The sequence below is a fragment of the Amblyraja radiata genome, chromosome 1 (genome assembly GCF_010909765.2).
Source record: "Amblyraja radiata isolate CabotCenter1 chromosome 1, sAmbRad1.1.pri, whole genome shotgun sequence".
Classification (NCBI taxonomy): domain Eukaryota; kingdom Metazoa; phylum Chordata; class Chondrichthyes; order Rajiformes; family Rajidae; genus Amblyraja; species Amblyraja radiata.
The window spans coordinates 48,356,262-48,376,481 of NC_045956.1; the positions used below are offsets into that span (position 1 = coordinate 48,356,262).

Here is a 20,220-nt window from a genome sequence, read left to right on the forward strand (position 1 = left end):
AGACGATGTACTAAATCTCTTCAATCTGCTAAGGAAGTAGTGGCATTGGTGAGCTTTCTTTGTAATTGTATATTCCCTTGCCCTTTTTCATTCCCCCTGATGAATACCTCCCATTTCTCCAGATTTAAATTCCATTTGTCTTTTTTTTATGTCCAGCCAATCAAACCATATTTTTTCTTCCTGCATTTGAAAACTTTCCTTCTTACTATTAATAGCATATCAACTTTTGTATAATCTACAAACTACTTTATCATCCAAACTATTTTATATTGCTAATACTCTCTAATCAGGAAGGTTAGTATACAGTGCCTTCCACAATGTTTGGGACAAAGACCCATCATTTATTTATTTGCCTTTATACTCCACAATTTGAGATTTGTAATAGAAAAAATCACATGTGGTTAAAGTGCACATTATCAGATTTTAATAAAGGCCATTTTTTCACATTTTGGTTTCACCATGTAGAAATTACAGCAGTGTTTATACAGAGTCCCCCCCCCCCCCCCTCCCATTTCAGGGCACCATAATGTTTGGGACACAGCAATGCCATGTAAATGAAAGTAGACATATTTAGTATTTTGTTGCATATCCTTTACATGCAATGACTGTTTGAAGTCTGCAATTCATGGACATCACCAGTTGCTGGGTGTCTTTTCTGGTGATGCTCTTCTAGGCCTGTATTGCAGCCATCTTTAGTTTATGATTGTTTTGGGGGCTAGTCCCCTTCAGTTTTTTCTTCAGCATATAAAATACATGCTCAATTGTGTTCAGATGGAGTGATTGACTTGGCCACTCAAGAATTAACAATGTTTTAGCTTTGAAAAACTCCTTTGTTGCTTTAGCAGTATGTTTGGGATCATTGTCTTGCTGTAGAATGAACTGCCGGTCAATAGGTTTTGAGGCATTTGTTTGAACTTGAGCAGATAGGATATGTCTATACACTTCAGAATTCATTGTGCTACTACCATCAGCAGTTGTATCATCAATGAAGATAAGTGAGCCAGTACCTTCGGCAGCCATACATGCCCAGGCCATGACATCTCTGCCACCGTGTTTGACAGATGAGGTGGTATGCTTTAGATCTTGGGCAGTTCCTTCTGTCCTCCATACTTTGCTCTTGCCATCACTCTAATATAAGTTAATCTTCGTCTCATCTGTCCACAAGAACCTTTTCCAGAACTGTGGTTGCTCTTTTAAGTACCTCTTGGCAAACTAACCAGGCCATCCTATTTTTGCAACTAACCAGTGGTTTGCATCTTGCAGTGTAGCCTCTGTATTTCTGTTCATGAAGTCTTCAGCAGGCTGTGGTCATTGACAAATCCACACCTGACTCTTGAAGAGTGTTTCTGATTTGTCGGACAGGTGTTTGGGGATTTTTCTTTATTATAGAGATAATTCTTCTGTCATCAGCTGTAGAGATGTTCCTTGGCCTGCCAGTCCCTTTGTGATTAGTAAGCTCACCAGTGCTCTCTTTCTTCTTAATGATGTTCCAAACAGTTGATTTTGGTAAGCCTAATGTTTGGCTGATGTCTCTAACAGTTTTATTCTTATTTCTCAGTCTCATAATGGCTTCTTTGACTTTCATTGGCACAACTTTGGTCCTCATGTTGATAAAACAGCAATTAAAGTTTCCAAAGGTGATGGAAAGACTGGAGGAAAGACTAGGTGCTGAGAGCTCTCTTATACCTGCATTGAGGAGGCAATTAAACACACCTGAGCAATTACAAACACCTCTGAAGCCATGTGTCCCTAACAGTATGGTGTCTTGAAATGGGGGGACTATATATAAACACAGCTGTAATTTCTACATGGTGAACCCAAAATGTATAAAAAGGGCCTTTAATAAAATCTGACAATGTGCACTCTAACCACGTGTGATTTTTTTTTTTCTATTACATATCTCAAATTATGGAGTTCAGAGGCAAATAAATAAATGACGAGTCTTTGTCCCAAACATTATGGAGGACACTGTATAAATCAACAAGGGTAGTAATACAGGTAGAAACTGATATAAAGCTGCAAATTGGGAATTTTTATGTAGAAGTAGCTGACTGTGTGATCGGATTACTGGGTCATGATGAAAAGCAAGACAATTTTGTGATGAAATAATAAAAGTACATGAAAACAGAACGTATATAAATTGAACATACTTGTGATCTAGGATTTGTTAATACAAGTAATCAGGGCTATTGCTCAATCAAGAAAGTTGAAATAGTACATGTTGTGATGTAATAGGATTAATCATGACCCACATTATATGCAGAAATCTAATTGTGGTCTCTCTAAGGAGACTGCTACCACGTGTTCATCAAGTTCAGTTTGATCTGGGATTTAGAAGAGTTGAAGAGGAGGAGTCTAGGTTATAATTTTAAAAGGGTCAGTAGGGCATTACGGGGATTAAACAAATTGATGGCTGGAATATTTCATTCATCAGGTAGTTCTACATACTTTTAATGCTATACATCTAAGCATGTAGGATAAATATGTAACTAGAACCAGGAAACACAGATCTAATAAATATACTGTATGGATCAATGATTACATTGAAAATTATTAAGAGGAACAAATCATTAAAAATGGAGAAAGATGGGATGAAAATTTGTACACAAATATATGAGAGTGATTAGAGAGAAGAGGAATTTGCAAATTGGCATAGCCTCAGACCAAATTATTTCAATGTTTTGTGGCAATTGGGAAAACAGGTACAAACAGGTCCAATTGATGCACCATTCCTTGAAGAATCCATTAAGGAATGAACAATGCAAATTCATCCTGCATCATCTTCTCACTTCCCCGGTGTATTAATTTTAAAATGGTTGTATTTATATTCATACAGGGCTCTCACTTAACTTTTTTTCCCTGTTGCCAGCCGGGCAACTCTGGCAGCTTTTTAGGTTACCAAATGACAGTTTAGGTGGTCAATTTAAGACGGCTTGCATGATGCGTGCGATAATGTGCTCGGTCGGAATTATGTTCAATGAAGCATTCACATATTATTTCTGCTTCAAATAAAGTCACAAACTAAATATATTCACCAATCAAGACAAGATATATACCACAATGACATGCAGCAAAGTTACAATACAGTATCTCAACTCTTTTTACACATTGCAATTAATGCAATTCTATTATTTCTTTCCACTTCACAACAAAAATGTGGTTGGATTGTTCAGCGTATGATCAACCTGCGTCAATAAATCCTGGACCATGGTAACATATATGCTTAACCATGCACACTACAGATTGATGCAAGCATGTTTTCTGTGAAGGACTGAAAATTATCATGACATGGCCATAGCATGGGTCGTTATTGCTATTGGTTCAGAAACACTCGCTTCCCACATAATTTATCCACAACAAAATATACAGGTTGCAAGGAAATTTCTAAAGGCATTTTATGATAGCTGTTAAAACTGACTATACCCATCTGACATGTTAAACATTACACTAACTGACAAGAGATGGCCAAAGGACATAACTGCAGCAAATGTTCTTTTGGTAATATGTTTAAAGGTGTCAAAACGCCACATTACCGGACATTCAGATTAAATGTATGTGTTGTGAACAGCAATGAAGATACCCAGTTTGTATGCACCAGATTAAAACATTTTTTTTGATAAATGCGGTTTCCATCATTCCCACTTCAGAATTAACGTTAAAATTTCAACTGAAATATTTCCTGACCAAATTTGTGATGTATATGACCGACTAGAAGTAAAACCTGGATAAATCCAACGTATAGTTGTGAATGTTGCTTATTAAATAACAGTACTGATACTCCATATTAAGAGCATTGATTTGCCGTTAAAATGAATTCTGTAATAACGTGTCATCGGTAGCAGTGACAATCGAACACTGCGGTTTTAATGTTTCACATGTTCACAATTTAATTAATCCATCTTTATGGATTGTGGGGGGGGGGGGGGGGGAATTAGTGCGTGTTGGTTGCAATAGGTAAAATTGTGAGGGGATAGCGCGAGGGATGTCAGTGCGGTTGAATGGGGTGGATCAGTACGGGATTGACGGCATCAGTACTGGATGAATGGTGAGTTCAGTACAGGATAAATGAGGGGATCAGTAAAAGATGGATTATGTGAGGGAAGTTCCCTGTGAGAAAAGTGGGAGTCTTTGGCTCGAGAGTCTTCGGAGAGGAGACCACGCAATACGCTTGAGAGGTAGAGACGAAAGAAGGAGATGTCAGGCAAGCTGCTTGCAGTATGTGGGAGGTCAAGGACACCGCTGGTGCCTCTGGCTGCTACAAATGCGAGAAGTGCATCCAGGTAGAGCTCCTGAAGGGCCGTGTTGGGGAACTGGAGAAGCAAGTGGATGACCTCCGGTTCGTCCAAGAAACGGAGTCGTTCCTTGACAAGTCCTACAGTACGATTGTTACACCTAAGGTACTGGAAGAGAGAAGGTGGGAGACAGTGAGAAAGGGAGGGAAGCATGGAATGCCAATGTCCCCGGGTGTTGTACCTCTTGTGAACAGGTTCACCCACTTAGAAGCTGTCGGGACAGAAGACGTGTTTACACTGAGCGGCGGACTGGCTTGCGATGCGAATAGGGCTGTTGAGCCAGAACCAAAAAGGCCTAAGGCAGGCAACGCCATTGTAGTGGGAGACTCCATTGTGAGAGGTACGGACAGGGGTTTCTGCGGCAACAGGCGGGATGCGAGGATGGTGTGCTGCCTTCCTGGTGCCAGGATCCAGGATGTCACGGACAGAGTGCAGAAAAGGGCGAAGGTGAACATCCGGAAGTGGTAGTGCATGTCGGCACAAACGATGTCGGAAAGAAGGGGATGAATATTCTGCAGCGTGACTTTAGAGAACTCGGGAAAATGCTGAAAAGCAGGACCTCCAGGGTTGTTATCTCCGGTTTGCTTCCAGTTCCTCATGCTGGCGAGAGCAGGAACAGGGAGATACTGGACCTGAACGTGTGGCTGAGGAACTGGTGCACGGGGCAGGGATTTAGATTCTTAGATCACTGGGATTTGTTTTGGGGTAAGGGGGAACTGTACAAAAGGGATGGATTGCATCTTAACAGGTGTGGGACCAGCATTCTGGCAGGCAGGTTTGCCACTGCTACACGGGTGGTTTTAAACTGAATAAGGGGGGTGGGGTGTCGAATGGGATAGTGGAGGATGGAGTTAAAGGGAAAGGGTTTCTTAAATGTGAGCGTAGAGACAGAGGGGTGTAAAATGAGGGTAGAAGCAATAGGTAGCAAGGTGAAAAGTAAAAGTGGCAGGCAGACAAAACCAGGGCAAAAATCAAAAAGGGCCGCTTTTCAACATAATTGTATAAGGGGTAAAAGTGTTGTAAAAACAAGCCTGAAGGCTTTGTGTCTCAATGCAAGGAGCATTCGTAATAAGGTGGATGAGTTGAATGTGCAGATAGCTATTAATGACTATGATATAGTTGGGATCACGGAGACATGGCTCCAGGGTGACCAAGGCTGGGAGCTGAACATCCAGGGATATTCAATATTCAGGAGGGATAGAGAGAAAGGAAAAGGAAGTGGGGTAGCGTTGCTGATTAGAGAGGAGATTAACGCAATGGAAAGGAAGGACATTAGTTTGGAGGATGTGGAATCGGTATGGGTAGAGCTGCGAAACACTAAGGGGCAGAAAACGCTGGTGGGTGTTGTGTACAGGCCACCTAACAGTAGTAGTGAAGTTGGAGATGGTATCAAACAGGAAATTAGAAATGCGTGCGACAAAGGCAAAACCGTTACAATGGGTGACTTCAATCTACATATAGATTGGGTGAATCAAATTGGGAAGGGTGCTGAGGAAGAGGATTTCTTGGAATGTATGCAGAATAGTTATCTAAATCAACATGTAGAGGAACCAACGAGAGAGCAGGCTATTTTAGACTGGGTATTGAGTAATGAGGAAGGATTAGTTAGCAGTCTTGTTGTACGTGCCCCCTTGGGCAAGAGTGACCATAATATGGTTGAGTTCTTCATTAGGATGGAGAGTGACATTGTTAATTCAGAAACAATGGTTCTGAACTTAAAGAAAGGTAACTTTGAGGGTATGAGACGTGATTTGGCCAAGATTGACTGGCAATTAATTCTAAAAGGGTTGACGGTGGATATGCAATGGAAGACATTTAAAGACTGCATGGATGAACTACAAAAATTGTTCATCCCAGTTTGGCAAAAGAATAAATCAGGGAAGGTAGTACATCCGTGGATAACAAGGGAAATCAGGGATAGTATCAAAGCGAAGGATGATGCGTACAAATTAGCCAGAAAAAGCAGCATACCGGAGGACTGGGAGAAATTCAGAGACCAGCAGAGGAGGACAAAGGGCTTAATTAGGAAAGGGAAAATAGATTATGAAAGAAAACTGGCAGGGAACATAAAAACTGACTGCAAATGTTTTTATAGATATGTGAAAAGAAAGAGATTAGTTAAAACAAATGTAGGTCCCTTGCAGTCAGAAACAGGTGAGTTGATCATGGGGAACAAGGATATGGCGGACCAATTGAATAACTACTTTGGTTCCGTCTTCACTAAGGAAGACATAAATAATCTGCCGGAAATAGCAGGGGACCGCGGGTCAAAGGAGTTGGAGGAATTGAGTGAAATCCAGGTTAGCCGGGAAGTGGTGTTGGGTAAATTGAATGGATTAAAGGCCGATAAATCCCCAGGGCCAGATAGGCTGCATCCCAGAGTACTTAAGGAAGTAGCTCCAGAAATAGTGGATGCATTAGTAATAATCTTTCAAAACTCTTTAGATTCTGGAGTAGTTCCTGAGGATTGGCGGGTAGCAAACGTAACCCCACTTTTTAAGAAGGGAGGGAGAGAGAAAACGGGGAATTACAGACCAGTTAGTCTAACATCAGTAGTGGGGAAACTGCTAGAGTCAGTTATTAAAGATGGGATAGCAGCACATTTGGAAAGTGGTGAAATCATTGGACAAGGTCAGCATGGATTTACAAAAGGTAAATCATGTCTGACGAATCTTATAGAATTTTTCGAGGATGTAACTAGTAGCGTGGATATGGGAGAACCAGTGGATGTGGTGTATCTGGACTTCCAGAAGGCTTTCGACAAGGTCCCACATAAGAGATTAGTAAACAAACTTAAAGCACACGGCATTGGGGGTTCAGTATTGATGTGGATAGAGAACTGGCTGGCAAACAGGAAGCAAAGAGTAGGAGTAAACGGGTCCTTTTCACAATGGCAGGCAGTGACTAGTGGGGTACCGCAAGGCTCAGTGCCCAGCTATTTACAATATATATTAATGATCTGGATGAGGGAATTGAAGGCAATATCTCCAAGTTTGCGGATGACACTAAGCTGGGGGGCAGTGTTAGCTGTGAGGAGGATGCTAGGAGACTGCAAGGTGACTTGGATAGGCTGGGTGAGTGGGCAAATGTTTGGCAGATGCAGTATAATGTGGATAAATGTGAGGTTATCCATTTTGGTGGCAAAAAGAGGAAAGCAGACTATTATCTAAATGGTGGCCGACTAGGAAAAGGGGAAATGCAGCGAGACCTGGGTGTCATGGTACACCAGTCATTGAAAGTAGGCATGCAGGTGCAGCAGGCAGTGAAGAAAGCGAATGGTATGTTAGCTTTCATAGCAAAAGGATTTGAGTATAGGAGCAGGGAGGTTCTACTGCAGTTGTACAGGGTCTTGGTGAGACCACACCTGGAGTATTGCGTACAGTTTTGGTCTCCAAATCTGAGGAAGGACATTATTGCCATGGAGGGAGTGCAGAGAAGGGTCACCAGACTGATTCCTGGGATGTCAGGACTGTACTTGCTAGAATTTAGGAGATTGAGAGGGGATCTTATAGAAACTTATAAAATTCTTAAGGGGTTGGACAGGCTAGATGCAGGAAGATTGCTCCCGGTGTTGGGGAAGTCCAGAAGAACTTTTTTCACACAGAGAGTGGTGAATCTCAGGAACTCTCTGCCACAGAGGGTAGTCGAGGCCAGTTCATTGGCTATATTTAAGAGGGAGTTAGATGTGGCCCTTGTGGCTAAGGGGATCAGAGGGTATGGAGAGAAGGCAGGTACAGGATACTGAGTTGGATGATCAGCCATGATCATATTGAATGGCGGTGCAGGCTCGAAGGGCCGAATGGCCGACTCCTGCACCTAATTTCTATGTTTCTATGGGGAGGGGAGCTCAGGAATGTCAGTGAGGACTGAATAGTGGCAGGAATGGGGATCAGTGAAGAGGAGGGGTGCCAGGATAAGGGGGCGTACAAGAGAGAGAGAGAGAGAGGGGGGGTGGTGGCGAGGAAGGTAGGTCAGCGCTCATCGGACACGGACGGTATCATCGCCCCGTTGCCTTGGCCGTCCCTGTCCATCGCCAAGTGCCGCCACCAAAGGGGGAGGCGGTTGGGATCTCCTCGCCACCGCCTCCCCTCCTCCCCCAGCCAACAGAAGGTGTGGGGCCAAGCGGTGCAGCCGCTTCAGACGGCGGAAGGGGGCCTCCCCATTTCTCCCTCCCTCCTCCCGGCCTCGGCGTGCGGGAGGGTTTGTTTTGAAAGCGGTTATCGCCGTTAGCAGATTGGCAAGCAGCGGCCGCTATCAGGGCGGGTGGGGTGCTGGAGGAGGAGCCGCAATAGCTGTCGCCGCTGCTGTATGGTGCCCGTCATTTGCTCCGACCTTTCATCACCCCACACCCCGTATCTTTGCTTCGCACTACATTGTCGCTGCCGACACGATACGTCACGTTCCTTTTCTCCAGAGATGCTGCCTGACCCACTGACTTACTCCAGTTTTTCGTGTCTATCTTCGGTATAAACCAGTATCTGCAGTGCCAAGCCGGGCATATTTTCTCATGTCTACACTCTGTTGCTCTGCAGCCTTGTCTAGCTGTGCTGCTCCCTATTTTTCCTTTGATCTTCAAATTCTGGCATCTATTCTTCCATTATCCCCAAATTATTGCCCAGAACTGCATGCTGTGACTTTTTCTCTAAACCTTTCTTATAATGAGTCTTTTTTTAATTCATCTTTTCAATGCCTCAAGTTTCCAGTTGCCTCTTAACTCCCACAATGGGTTGATATTCATATTTTAGCCTTTCTTTAAGTTTGGAAAACATCACAGAAAAAAATAAACTGATTGCTTATTATTCAAAAAATGATTAAATGGATGTGATTCTTAACATTTGGATACAGCCTATAAACCTATACAGTGTAATAACTCAATATGGTTGTACAATACAATATTGTGCATAATACAATATTGCATTATTCAGTATTGACATGTGATTGTGTGTTAATTTGAAAATAACTTTTGGATTATTAAAATTATACTGTTAAACATTCTGTACATGTGTATTGTATATCCAACAATTTTCACTACAAAACAGAAAATCTTGTTATCTCCGAAGAAGAGCATTTACTGTGGAATAAATGGAATTTGAATAACTTTAAATTTACGAGGAAAACAAGATGGATCTCAAATTTCTCCACAGATTTCAATGTCCAGTATATGAAAATCTAAGAAACACACAGTAAAATAAATTTCAGTGAGACAACTAACTTTGAACATGTTCTTTTGGATTATCATGTTTCAAATTTGGTTATATTATTCAGGTACACAATAAATTCCTTGACCCTCCAATAGCCATTTTGTGTAGTGGATGTGAATTATTTGCAGGGTTTACCTTTTCCTGTATAATTTCAAACCGTGTCATGTTGTTAAATATTAATTTGGGATGTTATTATCAGTTATTTAGTTGGGCTAGATTGCCAAAGATTTGGCTTATTACCTTGTCCTGCTGCCTGTGATCCCGTATTTTATTTTCCAAATGAGGAAGGACATACAAGCCAAACCACCCAACTCCTTGTACCCTTCAAACGGGGTATCTGGCAAAGCAGAACAGACACTGAATAATGAATAAGACTGATCCAGGAATTTGCTAACTACCTTTGATAGTGTGTTGCGTGTCAACGTTTTAAAATGTCCCTTATAGCCTGAGGCTTTTAATTATTATTTAATAAATCAATAGATCACATGATATCCAAGGAGAGCTTGCCAACTGGATAGAAAATTGGCTTAATGGAAGGCAGCATTGGATGGTAGAAGGTTGTTTCTCGGATTGGAGGTCTGTGACTAGTGATGTGCCACAGGGTGTTGGGACCATTGCTGTTTGTCGAAAATATCAAGGATTTGGATGAGAGCATTAGTAAGGTTGCAGATGACACTAATGTGGGTTGTATTGTAGGTAACGAAGATGATTGTTAAAAATTGCAGCAGGATCTTGATCAGGTGGGCTGAGGAATGGTTGATGGAGTTTATTACTCCAGAGAAGTGCCAGGTGTTACATTTTGTGAAATCTAAGCAGGGCAGAAGCTACACGGTGAACGGCAAGGCTCGGGAGTGTTGTGGAGCAGGGGAAGTAGGAGTGCAGATCCATAGTTCCTTGAAATTGGCGCTACAGTTAGATAGGGTGGTTAAGAAGGCTTTCGGCACATTGGCCTTCATTAGTCAGAATATTGAGTATATAAGTTCATTGAGAGTATTGTGTTCCATATTGATCACTCTGTTATAAGAAAGATGTTGTTAAGCTCGAAAGGGTGCAGAGAAGATTTATGAGATGTTGCCCGGACTTGAGGGCCTGAGCTATTGGGAGAGGTTGAGCAGGCTAGGACTTTATTACTTGCAGGGGGATGAGGGGTGATCTTGTAGAGGTGTATAAGATCATGAGAGGATTAGATAGGACAAATACACAGAGCCTTTTTCCCAGAGTAAGGGAATCGAGGGGGGGGGGGGGAGGATATGGGCCAAACACAGGCAGATGGGGCATGTGGGTCGGCATGGGTGTTGGGCCACGCTGTATGATTATGACTTTATACTGGTCTTGGAAAAGAATAATTAAAACATTTAAAAGTTCTAGAGTATACTGAAACATGAAACCATTGGCAGTTGGCCCTCCAAGGCCAGAATTCAAGCTATTAAACTTTACAATGGGAAGAGGAAAACATTTCTAGGACTAATTTTATGCGGCTTTTATTTTTGTGCTAAAATGTTCAGAGGCATGAGAATTGGTAAAATGCTCCTAAAACAATTCACATGTTTTTTTTTGTTTTTTTTAGGTTCCTGCATTGTTGCATATTGGACATATGGAACTTGGTTGGGAGCAGTAAGTTGCCCCATTTGTAGGCAAATGGTAAGATAAAAGAAGACATGGATTTTTTAAAAGATTTATTCATGGGGTGAAAATGTCGTGTGCGGACATGGCGCCGACGGACTAGAAGCCGAAGCAAAGAAGTGGAAGCCAAATAACCGAATGGAAATGAAGCCAAAACACCAAATAACCGAATGGAAACAAAGCCGAAACGCCAACTAACCGAAAGGGTCTAGACGCATAAAAGTCAACTAACCGAAAGGGCAGGACGTCAAAAAGCCAACTAACCGAAAGGCTGCGTCGCCTAAAAGCAAACTCACCGAATGGCCGCTCTGCCGAAACGCCACCTACCTGAAAGGCGTCGTCGCCTACAAGCCAACGAACCGAATGCCGCTCAACAGAAAAGTCAAACAACGGACATGATGTTGCCGTGGGGGGGGGGGGGGTGGCCTGTCAGCGACTGGTCCAGACCCCCGCGTCCATCACATCACTGTGGAGGGATGAACATTGTCCCACAGCTCCGCTCCACCCGACCCACGGCCCGCGGAGTTGGCCGTGAGAGAGTGGGAAAATGACCCCCACCCTCCCGCTGGTGGAGATGGGACTGGGCAATCTGAACCCATGCACCAAGTTGTAAGCGGCCGAAGGAGCGCAACCCTCGGGACAGCCCCCACTCTCCCACGGCCACCCTCCGCCTCATCTCCCCCGTGCGGCTGCACTGCCGGGTGGAGCAGAGATGTGGGACAGGCTGGTCCCTCCGCCCACCCAGAGTCACTGACTGCGATGCACCGCCATCGGACCCCAACCCCAAGGCGATTTCTCCCCCCCCCCCCCCCCCCCCGGCCGCAGGGACAGACAGCTCGGGGCATTGTAAATCGCTTTTAAAATATGGGGACTGGGCAATCTGAACCCGAGCACCAAGTTGTAAGCGGCCTAAGGAGCGCAACCCTCGGGGGGGGGAGATAAAATTGTTCGTTGTCATGCACACTTGTCATCGTCCCGCCGGGGAATGTGTGTGTGTGTGTCCCCATGTTTTAAAAGCGATTTACTATGCCACGAGTCTTCTATCCACGCGGCCGGGGTGGGGGTGAATCCCCAGGTGTGAGTGTCAGGGGTCGGGGGGAAATCGCCCTGGTGTGGGGGTTGGGGTCCGATGGAGGTGCATTGTCTCCACCGGTGGGAGGTTGGGAGTCATTTTCCCCACACAAGCCATAGGTGACTGGGCAACCTGAACCCAAGCACCAAGTTGTAACTGGCCGAATCTGCGCATCCCTCGGGGCAGCCCCCTCTCTCGCACGGCCACCCTCTGCGGGCTGTGGGTCGGGTGGAGTGGAGGTGTGGGACAATGTTCATCCCTCCACAGTGATGTGATGGACGTGGGGGTCTGGACCAATCGCTGACAAGTCCCGCCCACCGGCAACGTCATGTCCGTTATTTGACTTTTCAGTTGAGCGGCATTCGGTTCGTTGGCTTGTAGGCGACGCCGCCTTTCGGGTAGGTGGCATTTCAGCAGAGCGGCCATTCGGTGAGTTTGCTTTTAGGCGGCGCAGCCTTTCGATTAGTTGGCTTTTAGGCGTCCCGCCCTTTCGGTTAGTTTTCATTTAGGCGTCCCACCCTTTCGGTTAGTTGGCGTTTCGGCTTTGTTTCCATTTGGTTATTTGGCGTTTCGGCTTTGTTTCCATTCGGTTATTTGGGTTCTTTGCTTCGGCTTCTCGTCCGTCGGCGCCACGTCCGGGTACCGAAAATGTCATTGCCAAGATAAGCATTTATTTCTATCTGTAAATGATTTTGAGAAAATGCTGGTGAGCAGCCTTATTGAACCATAACAGCCTGTGTTTGCTGGAGAGTACTGAGATTTTTGTAATCCCAACTCTGAATGTTGCCCAGATCTTGCTGTATGTTGTCACAGACTTTCTTGTTATCTGAGTAGTTGCAGATTGATGAAAACACGGTGATCATCAGTACATGTAGATGAACTTTGAAGAGAAGGTGATTGATGAAATGGCAAAATTTATTTATGGGTATCTTTTATTTATAGTGTCAGAGTGTTAAAATCAAGATTATTGTCATTCTAAAGGATGATAGGGATAGACACCCTTGTGCTAGTCAATGAAGTCCTTAAGTTTTAATAGGAGTTGTAAGGAATTGGATGCAGAGATGAATCTTGCATTACCCGTGGCCTACTAAGGTATTTAATTTTCCTCGTAACTGTCTGTTCTTTTTCAAACTGTTAACATTCCACTGTCTACTAATCTGTAAAGGAAATTTACAGGACTTGCTCCCATTAAAATTGTGTTACATTGAACAGTACAGCACAGGAATAGGTCCTTTGACGCACAATATCTGTGTTGAACACAATGCCAAATTAAAGTTAACTCTTCTGCCTGCTCATGATCCATATAATCCTCGAATCACTGCATATTCATATACCTGCTAAAATCTCTGTTAAACTCCACTATTGTATATACTTCCACCACACACCAGTGTTGAACTAGTTATGTTAATTCAACTGAATTTTGTTTATTTTTAAATAACTCAGATTGTCATTTCATTTTATTCAACCAATGTGTTCCAAAGCTAAAAGCAACACATAAAGCATCTCTGAAAATATCAGTTATAAAGTGACGTCTTGATTGAATTAGAAGTTTTGGATCTTTCTCCCATGCAACATGACTTGCTGAACTTCATTGGAGACAGAAGGAACTGCAAATGCTGATTTGCAAGAAAAGACAAAGTGCTGAAGTAACTCAGTGGGTCAGGATATTGTATTCTCCAATTTTAGCCCATCAACGTCACCATATTCCTTCACCCTGCGGTGAATAACCCAAAGGCTTTTTATAGCGTTGATGTTTTCCAACAAATGAATGAATTAACGATACTTTATTATCACATGTGACATGTCACAGTAAGATTCTTTGTTTTGTATACACAAGTTTGCAAAGAGTCGCTACATGGAAGGTGCTGATGGTTATTGGGGAAAATAATAAATTAGTAAATGGCCTGCATGCATGTTAAGTTGTGTTGAACAATTTGAATATTTATAAATTGTACATGTACTTGGGAAGTTAAAATTTATTTCATTAAAGTTTTCATTGCACCCGATTCAGCTTTGAGGTGAAGTGCTTAATAAAGCAACTGAGTCACTGTGGGTGGGAATTGGACTTGAACTCAAATATTTGGCTAAATTGGAATATGTTCCATTTTCTGACGGGCAAACTTCATTTGTCTTTTTGAGACAAAACTTTGTTAATCAGTGTCTGAAAAGTGTTTATTCAACGGCCAATTTTGTACAGCCAATGGCAAAGTTAAGCTGCTTACTTCTGACCTCAAAGAAAACCGATCCATCTGGTTGCAATGAAGAATTATCATAGATAAGAAACAAGAAAGCATTTTTCATTCTATTTCAAACATTAGATTAGTACAAATTAGAAATGGGAGTAAGTCTCTTGACCCCTCCAGTTTGTACTCTATGAATGAACTGGTTGTAACCTCAATTGCACATTCCCTACAATTTCAATAACCTTTCAATCCATTGAATATCAAGAATTTACCCATTTCTGCCTTAAAAATATTCAAAACTATTTTCACTATTCTTTGAAGTACCCTTTCATAACTCTCGGAGGGGAAAAAACTCGGAGAGCAATGTGATAATAGACTTTGAACTTTCCTAATAGTGTTGTATGTGCATGCTATCCTTGTGTAAATCATGCATCAGGACAACCAGATCTCACTGCATGTCAGACTGTGTAATCCTCAATATTTTGATCATTATTATTTTACCTGACAAAATGGACATTTTCATAATTCCCACATTAGGCGCTATTTTCCAGATCTTTTGCCACTCGTAACCCCCAGATCCATGTTTAGCCAGAGTCAATCAAATGGCCCCTTGGAAGTTCTGAACTTTGTCTGCTTGGTTAGCAGTACACGTATGACCAGGGTTTTGTTTTATTTGAAACATTGATAATTTAAAATGCCCCTCCACAGTCAATGTAGTTAATTCATATGATTGTGAACACTATAACTTGGGAATTTCAAAACATTGTGTCGCAAGGGCAAAATTTGAGTTTTAAATAAATGTTAATGACAAATTAATAGATTGATTGCAATGTATGCTTTAATTATGTACAAGGAAAATGTCACTCTTTATTTTAATTATCTTGTAAACAGATTACCTTGTTGTTTCCATTGTTCACACTGAATGAGCAACACCCAGAGTCTATACAAGTTATTCAAGATGTAAATGATTATAACAGAAGATTTTCTGGCCAGCCCAGATCTGTAAGTATGCCTGTGATGTAAAGCATAATGAGAAACTAATGCATGTCAACATAATTAGGAAAGAAATGTTTGTTAGCAATATTTCAAACTTTAATTTTGGATGAATATTTTACACTCAAGACTTTTTCCATGTCTTAAGTAACATAGTTAATTCAAATAGTTGTTAATCTCCCCTCTTCTGAAGTCTAGCTTTGCCTTCCAAAGCTAATGGAAAGTTGGCCTTCATAACGAGAGGATTTGAGTATAGGAGTAAACATAGAAACATAGAAAATAGGTGCAGGAGTAGGCCATTCGGCCCTTCGAGCCTGCACCGCCATTCAATATGGTCATGGCTGATCATCCACTCAGTATCCTGTACTTGCCTTCTCTCCATAACCCCTGATCCCTTTAGCCACAAGGCCCACATCTAAATCCCTCTTAAATATAGCCAATGAACTGGCCTCAACTACCTTCTGTGGCAGAGAATTCCAGAGATTCACCACTCTCTGTGTGAAAAATGTTTTTCTCATCTCGGTCCTAAAAGATTTCCCCCTTATCCTTAAACTGTGACCCCTTGTTCTGGACTTCCCCAACATCGGGAACAATCTTCCTGCATTTAGCCTGTCCAACCCCTTAAGAATTTTGTAAGTTTCTATAAGATCCCCCCTCAATCTTCTAAATTCTAGCAAGTACAAGCTGAGTCTATCCAGTTGTTCTTCATATGAAAGTCCTGACATCCCAGGAATCAGTCTGGTGAACCTTCTCTGTACTCCCTCTATGGCAAGAATGTCTTTACTCAGATTAGGAGACCAAAACTGTACGCAATACTCCAGGTGTGGTCTCACCAAGACCCTGTACAACTGCAGTAGAACCTCCCTGCTCCTATACTCAAATCCTTTTGCTATGAATGCTAACATACCATTCGCTTTCTTCACTGCCTGCTGCACCTGCATGCCTTCTTTCAATGACTGGTGTGCCATGACACCCAGGTCTCGTTGCATCTCCCCTTTTGCTAATCGGCCACCTTTCAGATAATAGTCGACTTTTCTGTTTTTGCCACCAAAGTGGATAACGTCACATTTATCCACATTATACTGCATCTGCAATGCATTTGCCCACTCACCCAGCCTATCCAAGTCACCTTGCAGCCTCCTAGCATCCTCCTCACAGCTAACACTGCCCCGCAGCTTTGTGTCATCCGCAAACTTGGAGATGTTGCATACAATTCCCTCGTCCAAATCATCAATATATATTGTAAATAGCTGGGGTCCCAGCACTGAGCCTTGCGGTACCCCACTAGTCACTGCCTGCCATTCTGAAAAGGACCCGTTTACTCCTACTCTTTGCTTCCTGTCTGCCAGCCAGTTCTCTATCCACATCAATACTGAACCCCCAATACCGTGTGCTTTAAGTTTGTATACTAATCTCTTATGTGGGACCTTGTCGAAAGCCTTCTGAAAGTCCAGATATAACACATCCACTGGTTCTCCCTTATCCACTCTACTAGTTACCTCCTCGAAAAATTCTATAAGATTCGTCAGACATGATTTACCTTTCATAAATCCATAAACAGGTCCTTCTGCAGTTGTACAGGGCCCTGGTGAGACCACACCTGGAGTATTGTGTGCAGTACTTTGCACCTTTCATCAGACAAAGTCTCCTACTTTGAGGAAGGACATTCTTGCTATTGAGGGAGTACAGCATAGGTTCACGAGGTTAATTCCCGGGATGGCGTGACTGTCATGATGAAAGAATGGAACGACTGGGCTTGTATTCACTGGAATTTAGAAGGATGAGGGAATCTTATAAAAACATATTAAATTATTCAGGGATTGGATAAGCTGGATGCAGGAAACATGTTCACGATGTTGAGGGAGTCCAGAACCAGGGGCGGGCCATTTAGAACTGAGATGAAATACTTTTTCACCCAGAGAGTTGTGAATTTGTGGAATTCAATGCCGCAGTAGGCATTGGAGGCCGATTCACTGGATGCATTCAAAAGGAAGTTTGATAGAGCTCTTAGGGCTAGCGGAATAATGGGATATGGGGAGAAGACTGGAACGGGGTACTGATTGTGGATGATCAGCCATGATCACATTGAATGGCGGTGCTGGCTAGAAGGGCCGAATGGCCTATTCCAGCCCCAATTTTCTATGTATCTATGAGCAAACATTGGAACTTTTATAATATTTTCTCTTCATATTTAAGGGTCTTCAGTTATTCTGAGTTCTAAAATGATTTCTTCTATTTTGAATTTTCCTGGGCATTCTTGGCTTTGCAATTTTTCCACAAATCAATTCAATCGGTTTTGCCTGTATTATCATATAGATTATTCACTGGTTGGCATGAACAGCTGATATTGTTTTTAATAATTATCCCACTCTAACCCTTGCTCGGATAAAGTTCCTGTTTCCGTACTCTATGACTCTAACTCTGTTTCTGATCAGAGACCTTTCATCAGACAAAGGATGTGTGACCTAAAACATTGTTTATCTTTCCCCCACATACAACATGCTGAGTATTTCCATCATTTTCTGTTATTTAAAATTTACAGTTCACGCAGTTTATTTTTATTTCCATATATACAGCTGTTTTTTTTTCATCCATGTGAATGAACACAATATGCTTCATGGAAGTTGATGTATTCAAGAATGAGTTAGCTATAGCTCTTAGGGCTAACAAAGTCAAGGGATATGGGGAGAAAGCAGGAACAGAGTACTGATTCTGGATGATCAGCCATGATCATATTGAATGGTGGTGCTGGCTCGAAGGGCTGAATATCCTACTCCTGCACCTATTTTCTATGTTTATAAGATTTCGATTTTTTTTCTACTACTTCAATCGATGTGAAATTTGCTGAATCCCTATTTCACTTTACAAGGTGGTGTCCCTGAACAGACTGACAAAAAAACCTTCTGCCTCAAATGTGAAAGATTTTTTTGTTGAAAAGATTGAAATGAGACTTCCACCAACCACCATTCTGGTTTTTGCACGTCACCTTAACCAAACTTGATCTTTCCGAGCATTTTGAGTCACCAGTGATCACTCCATTCTCTTGGTGCCTCAAAATGGGTATTAATTAGTGTTGTTACAAAATTATGTGGGGAGTGATAATGAGGCCCCTGTTCCATTATCCCAAAATAATTGAGCTATATATTAAGGATTTGACCCAAAATAATTTTCCATGTTCTCTCCTCTCATTCTACTTTGGTAAAATCCATTGAACTTTGTAACAAACCTTACACTCAAAAGCATGCTTCAACTCTGTGAATGTTTCCTAGGTCATTCGAAACCTATTTTAAAATTAAATCTTTCATCCAAATAGATTAAAAAATAGAGTTGATTTACACAACCAGTTTTAAACAGGTCATTTCATTCCATTCAATGGTGTAATATTTACAAACGAAAAATTGTCTCCTTACATTTAGACTTTCAAGTAAGTCCTCATTCATTTTGCTGTTTTTGAGCTGTTATAATGTCATTTTTTTTAACAATTGTGGACTTGTACATATTCTTGTAAATCAATCATTATTGCATGGTACTAAGTAATCACATTTGTCCTGCAGCTTATGGATCGAATAATGGATTTGCCCACACTACTTCGTCATGCCTTCACAGAATTGTTTTCCATCAGCGGGCTTTTCTGGATGTTTCGAATACGAATTTTCCTCTGCCTGGCTGGTGCCTTGTTCTATTTAGCATCACCACTGGACTTTATTCCCGAGGCTTTCTTTGGAATTCTAGGATTTCTGGATGACCTTTTTGTTATTTTTCTACTTCTCATCTATATTTCTATAATGTATCGAGAGGCAGTTACTCAAAGATTAAATAGGTGAATCAATGTTTCAATAACAAAAAAACCCAATTGCAACTAAGTTTAAATGCATGTTTTCCTCTAAAGGACTGTTGTTACCTCTGAGCAGATTACAGTAGTCTGTTGCAAACCAAGAGCTCCATTAACATTTGATGACTAACAATAAAGTGCGCAAGTTAGCAATTACAACATTTAGCTTGCAAACGAATGCAAGTCAAATTGAAACATACAAGGAAATACTGAGCTGCTTTGTTCCACAAAACTGGTTTTCATTCATTTAGAGAACATTTGAATTATTGAGAACTGGAGAACATTTGGGGTGTAATTGAGGTCATCAACTTGGGGATTTTTTTTGTCAACATGAGATTTATATGAATAATAACTGAATTGGTCATAAATCATGTAGCTAGATTTCTCCAGATTCCTGCTCTGTACGTTTAAAAAAGGCAAATTGAAGATATATATTGTATGTTTAGTTAGATTTAAATATTAAAGCAATAGCCTTTATTGTAAATAGTACAGTGGTTTTTGTACCTATATTTTCTACAAAGTTCTATTTTTATTTGATACTATTGGAATCATTTTGGATTCCAGGCATGTAACAGACTGTGAACAAATTGATCTTTATTAAAAATTTGATTGATTTGTTTGTAATTAAATCACTTATTTCTCTCGAGGCACTCCTATCTTCATAATACAATTCTCAAGAATAAAGAGAACAGCATTGGAGATGATTGTCTCAAAACAAATATGACAGGGCTTATAGAGGTTGAAATGAGAGAAAGTGGACATAGTGTGCTGAATTGGGATACGATTTGATTCATAATGGCTTTTAGATTGAAAGATAACTTTTCAATATAGAGGTGGGAATTTATTACTATTATTATAGCAATTGGGGAAAGTTGATGTCGCATCAGTTTATAAAATCATGAGAATAGATCGGGTAGACGCACAGAGTGCCTTGCCCAAAGTAGGTGAATCGAGGACCAGAGGACATCGGTTTAAGGTGAAGGGGAAAAGATTTAATAGGAATCTGAGGGGTAACTTTTTCACA

General features: G+C 41.6%; 1 protein-coding gene across 1 annotated transcript in view; it reads left to right on the forward strand.

The window, feature by feature from the left end:
- Positions 1 to 19,820, forward strand: part of rnf170 (ring finger protein 170) — a 34,352-nt gene extending 14,532 nt beyond the window's left edge. Inside the window, exons 5-7 of the mRNA XM_033021445.1 lie at positions 11,061 to 11,134; positions 15,263 to 15,373; positions 18,919 to 19,820. Of these exons, the coding sequence (XP_032877336.1) occupies positions 11,061 to 11,134; positions 15,263 to 15,373; positions 18,919 to 19,188 (455 nt within the window). The 3' untranslated portion in view covers positions 19,189 to 19,820. The remainder of the gene's footprint in view (positions 1 to 11,060; positions 11,135 to 15,262; positions 15,374 to 18,918) is intronic.
- The last annotated feature ends 400 nt before the right edge of the window (positions 19,821 to 20,220 follow it).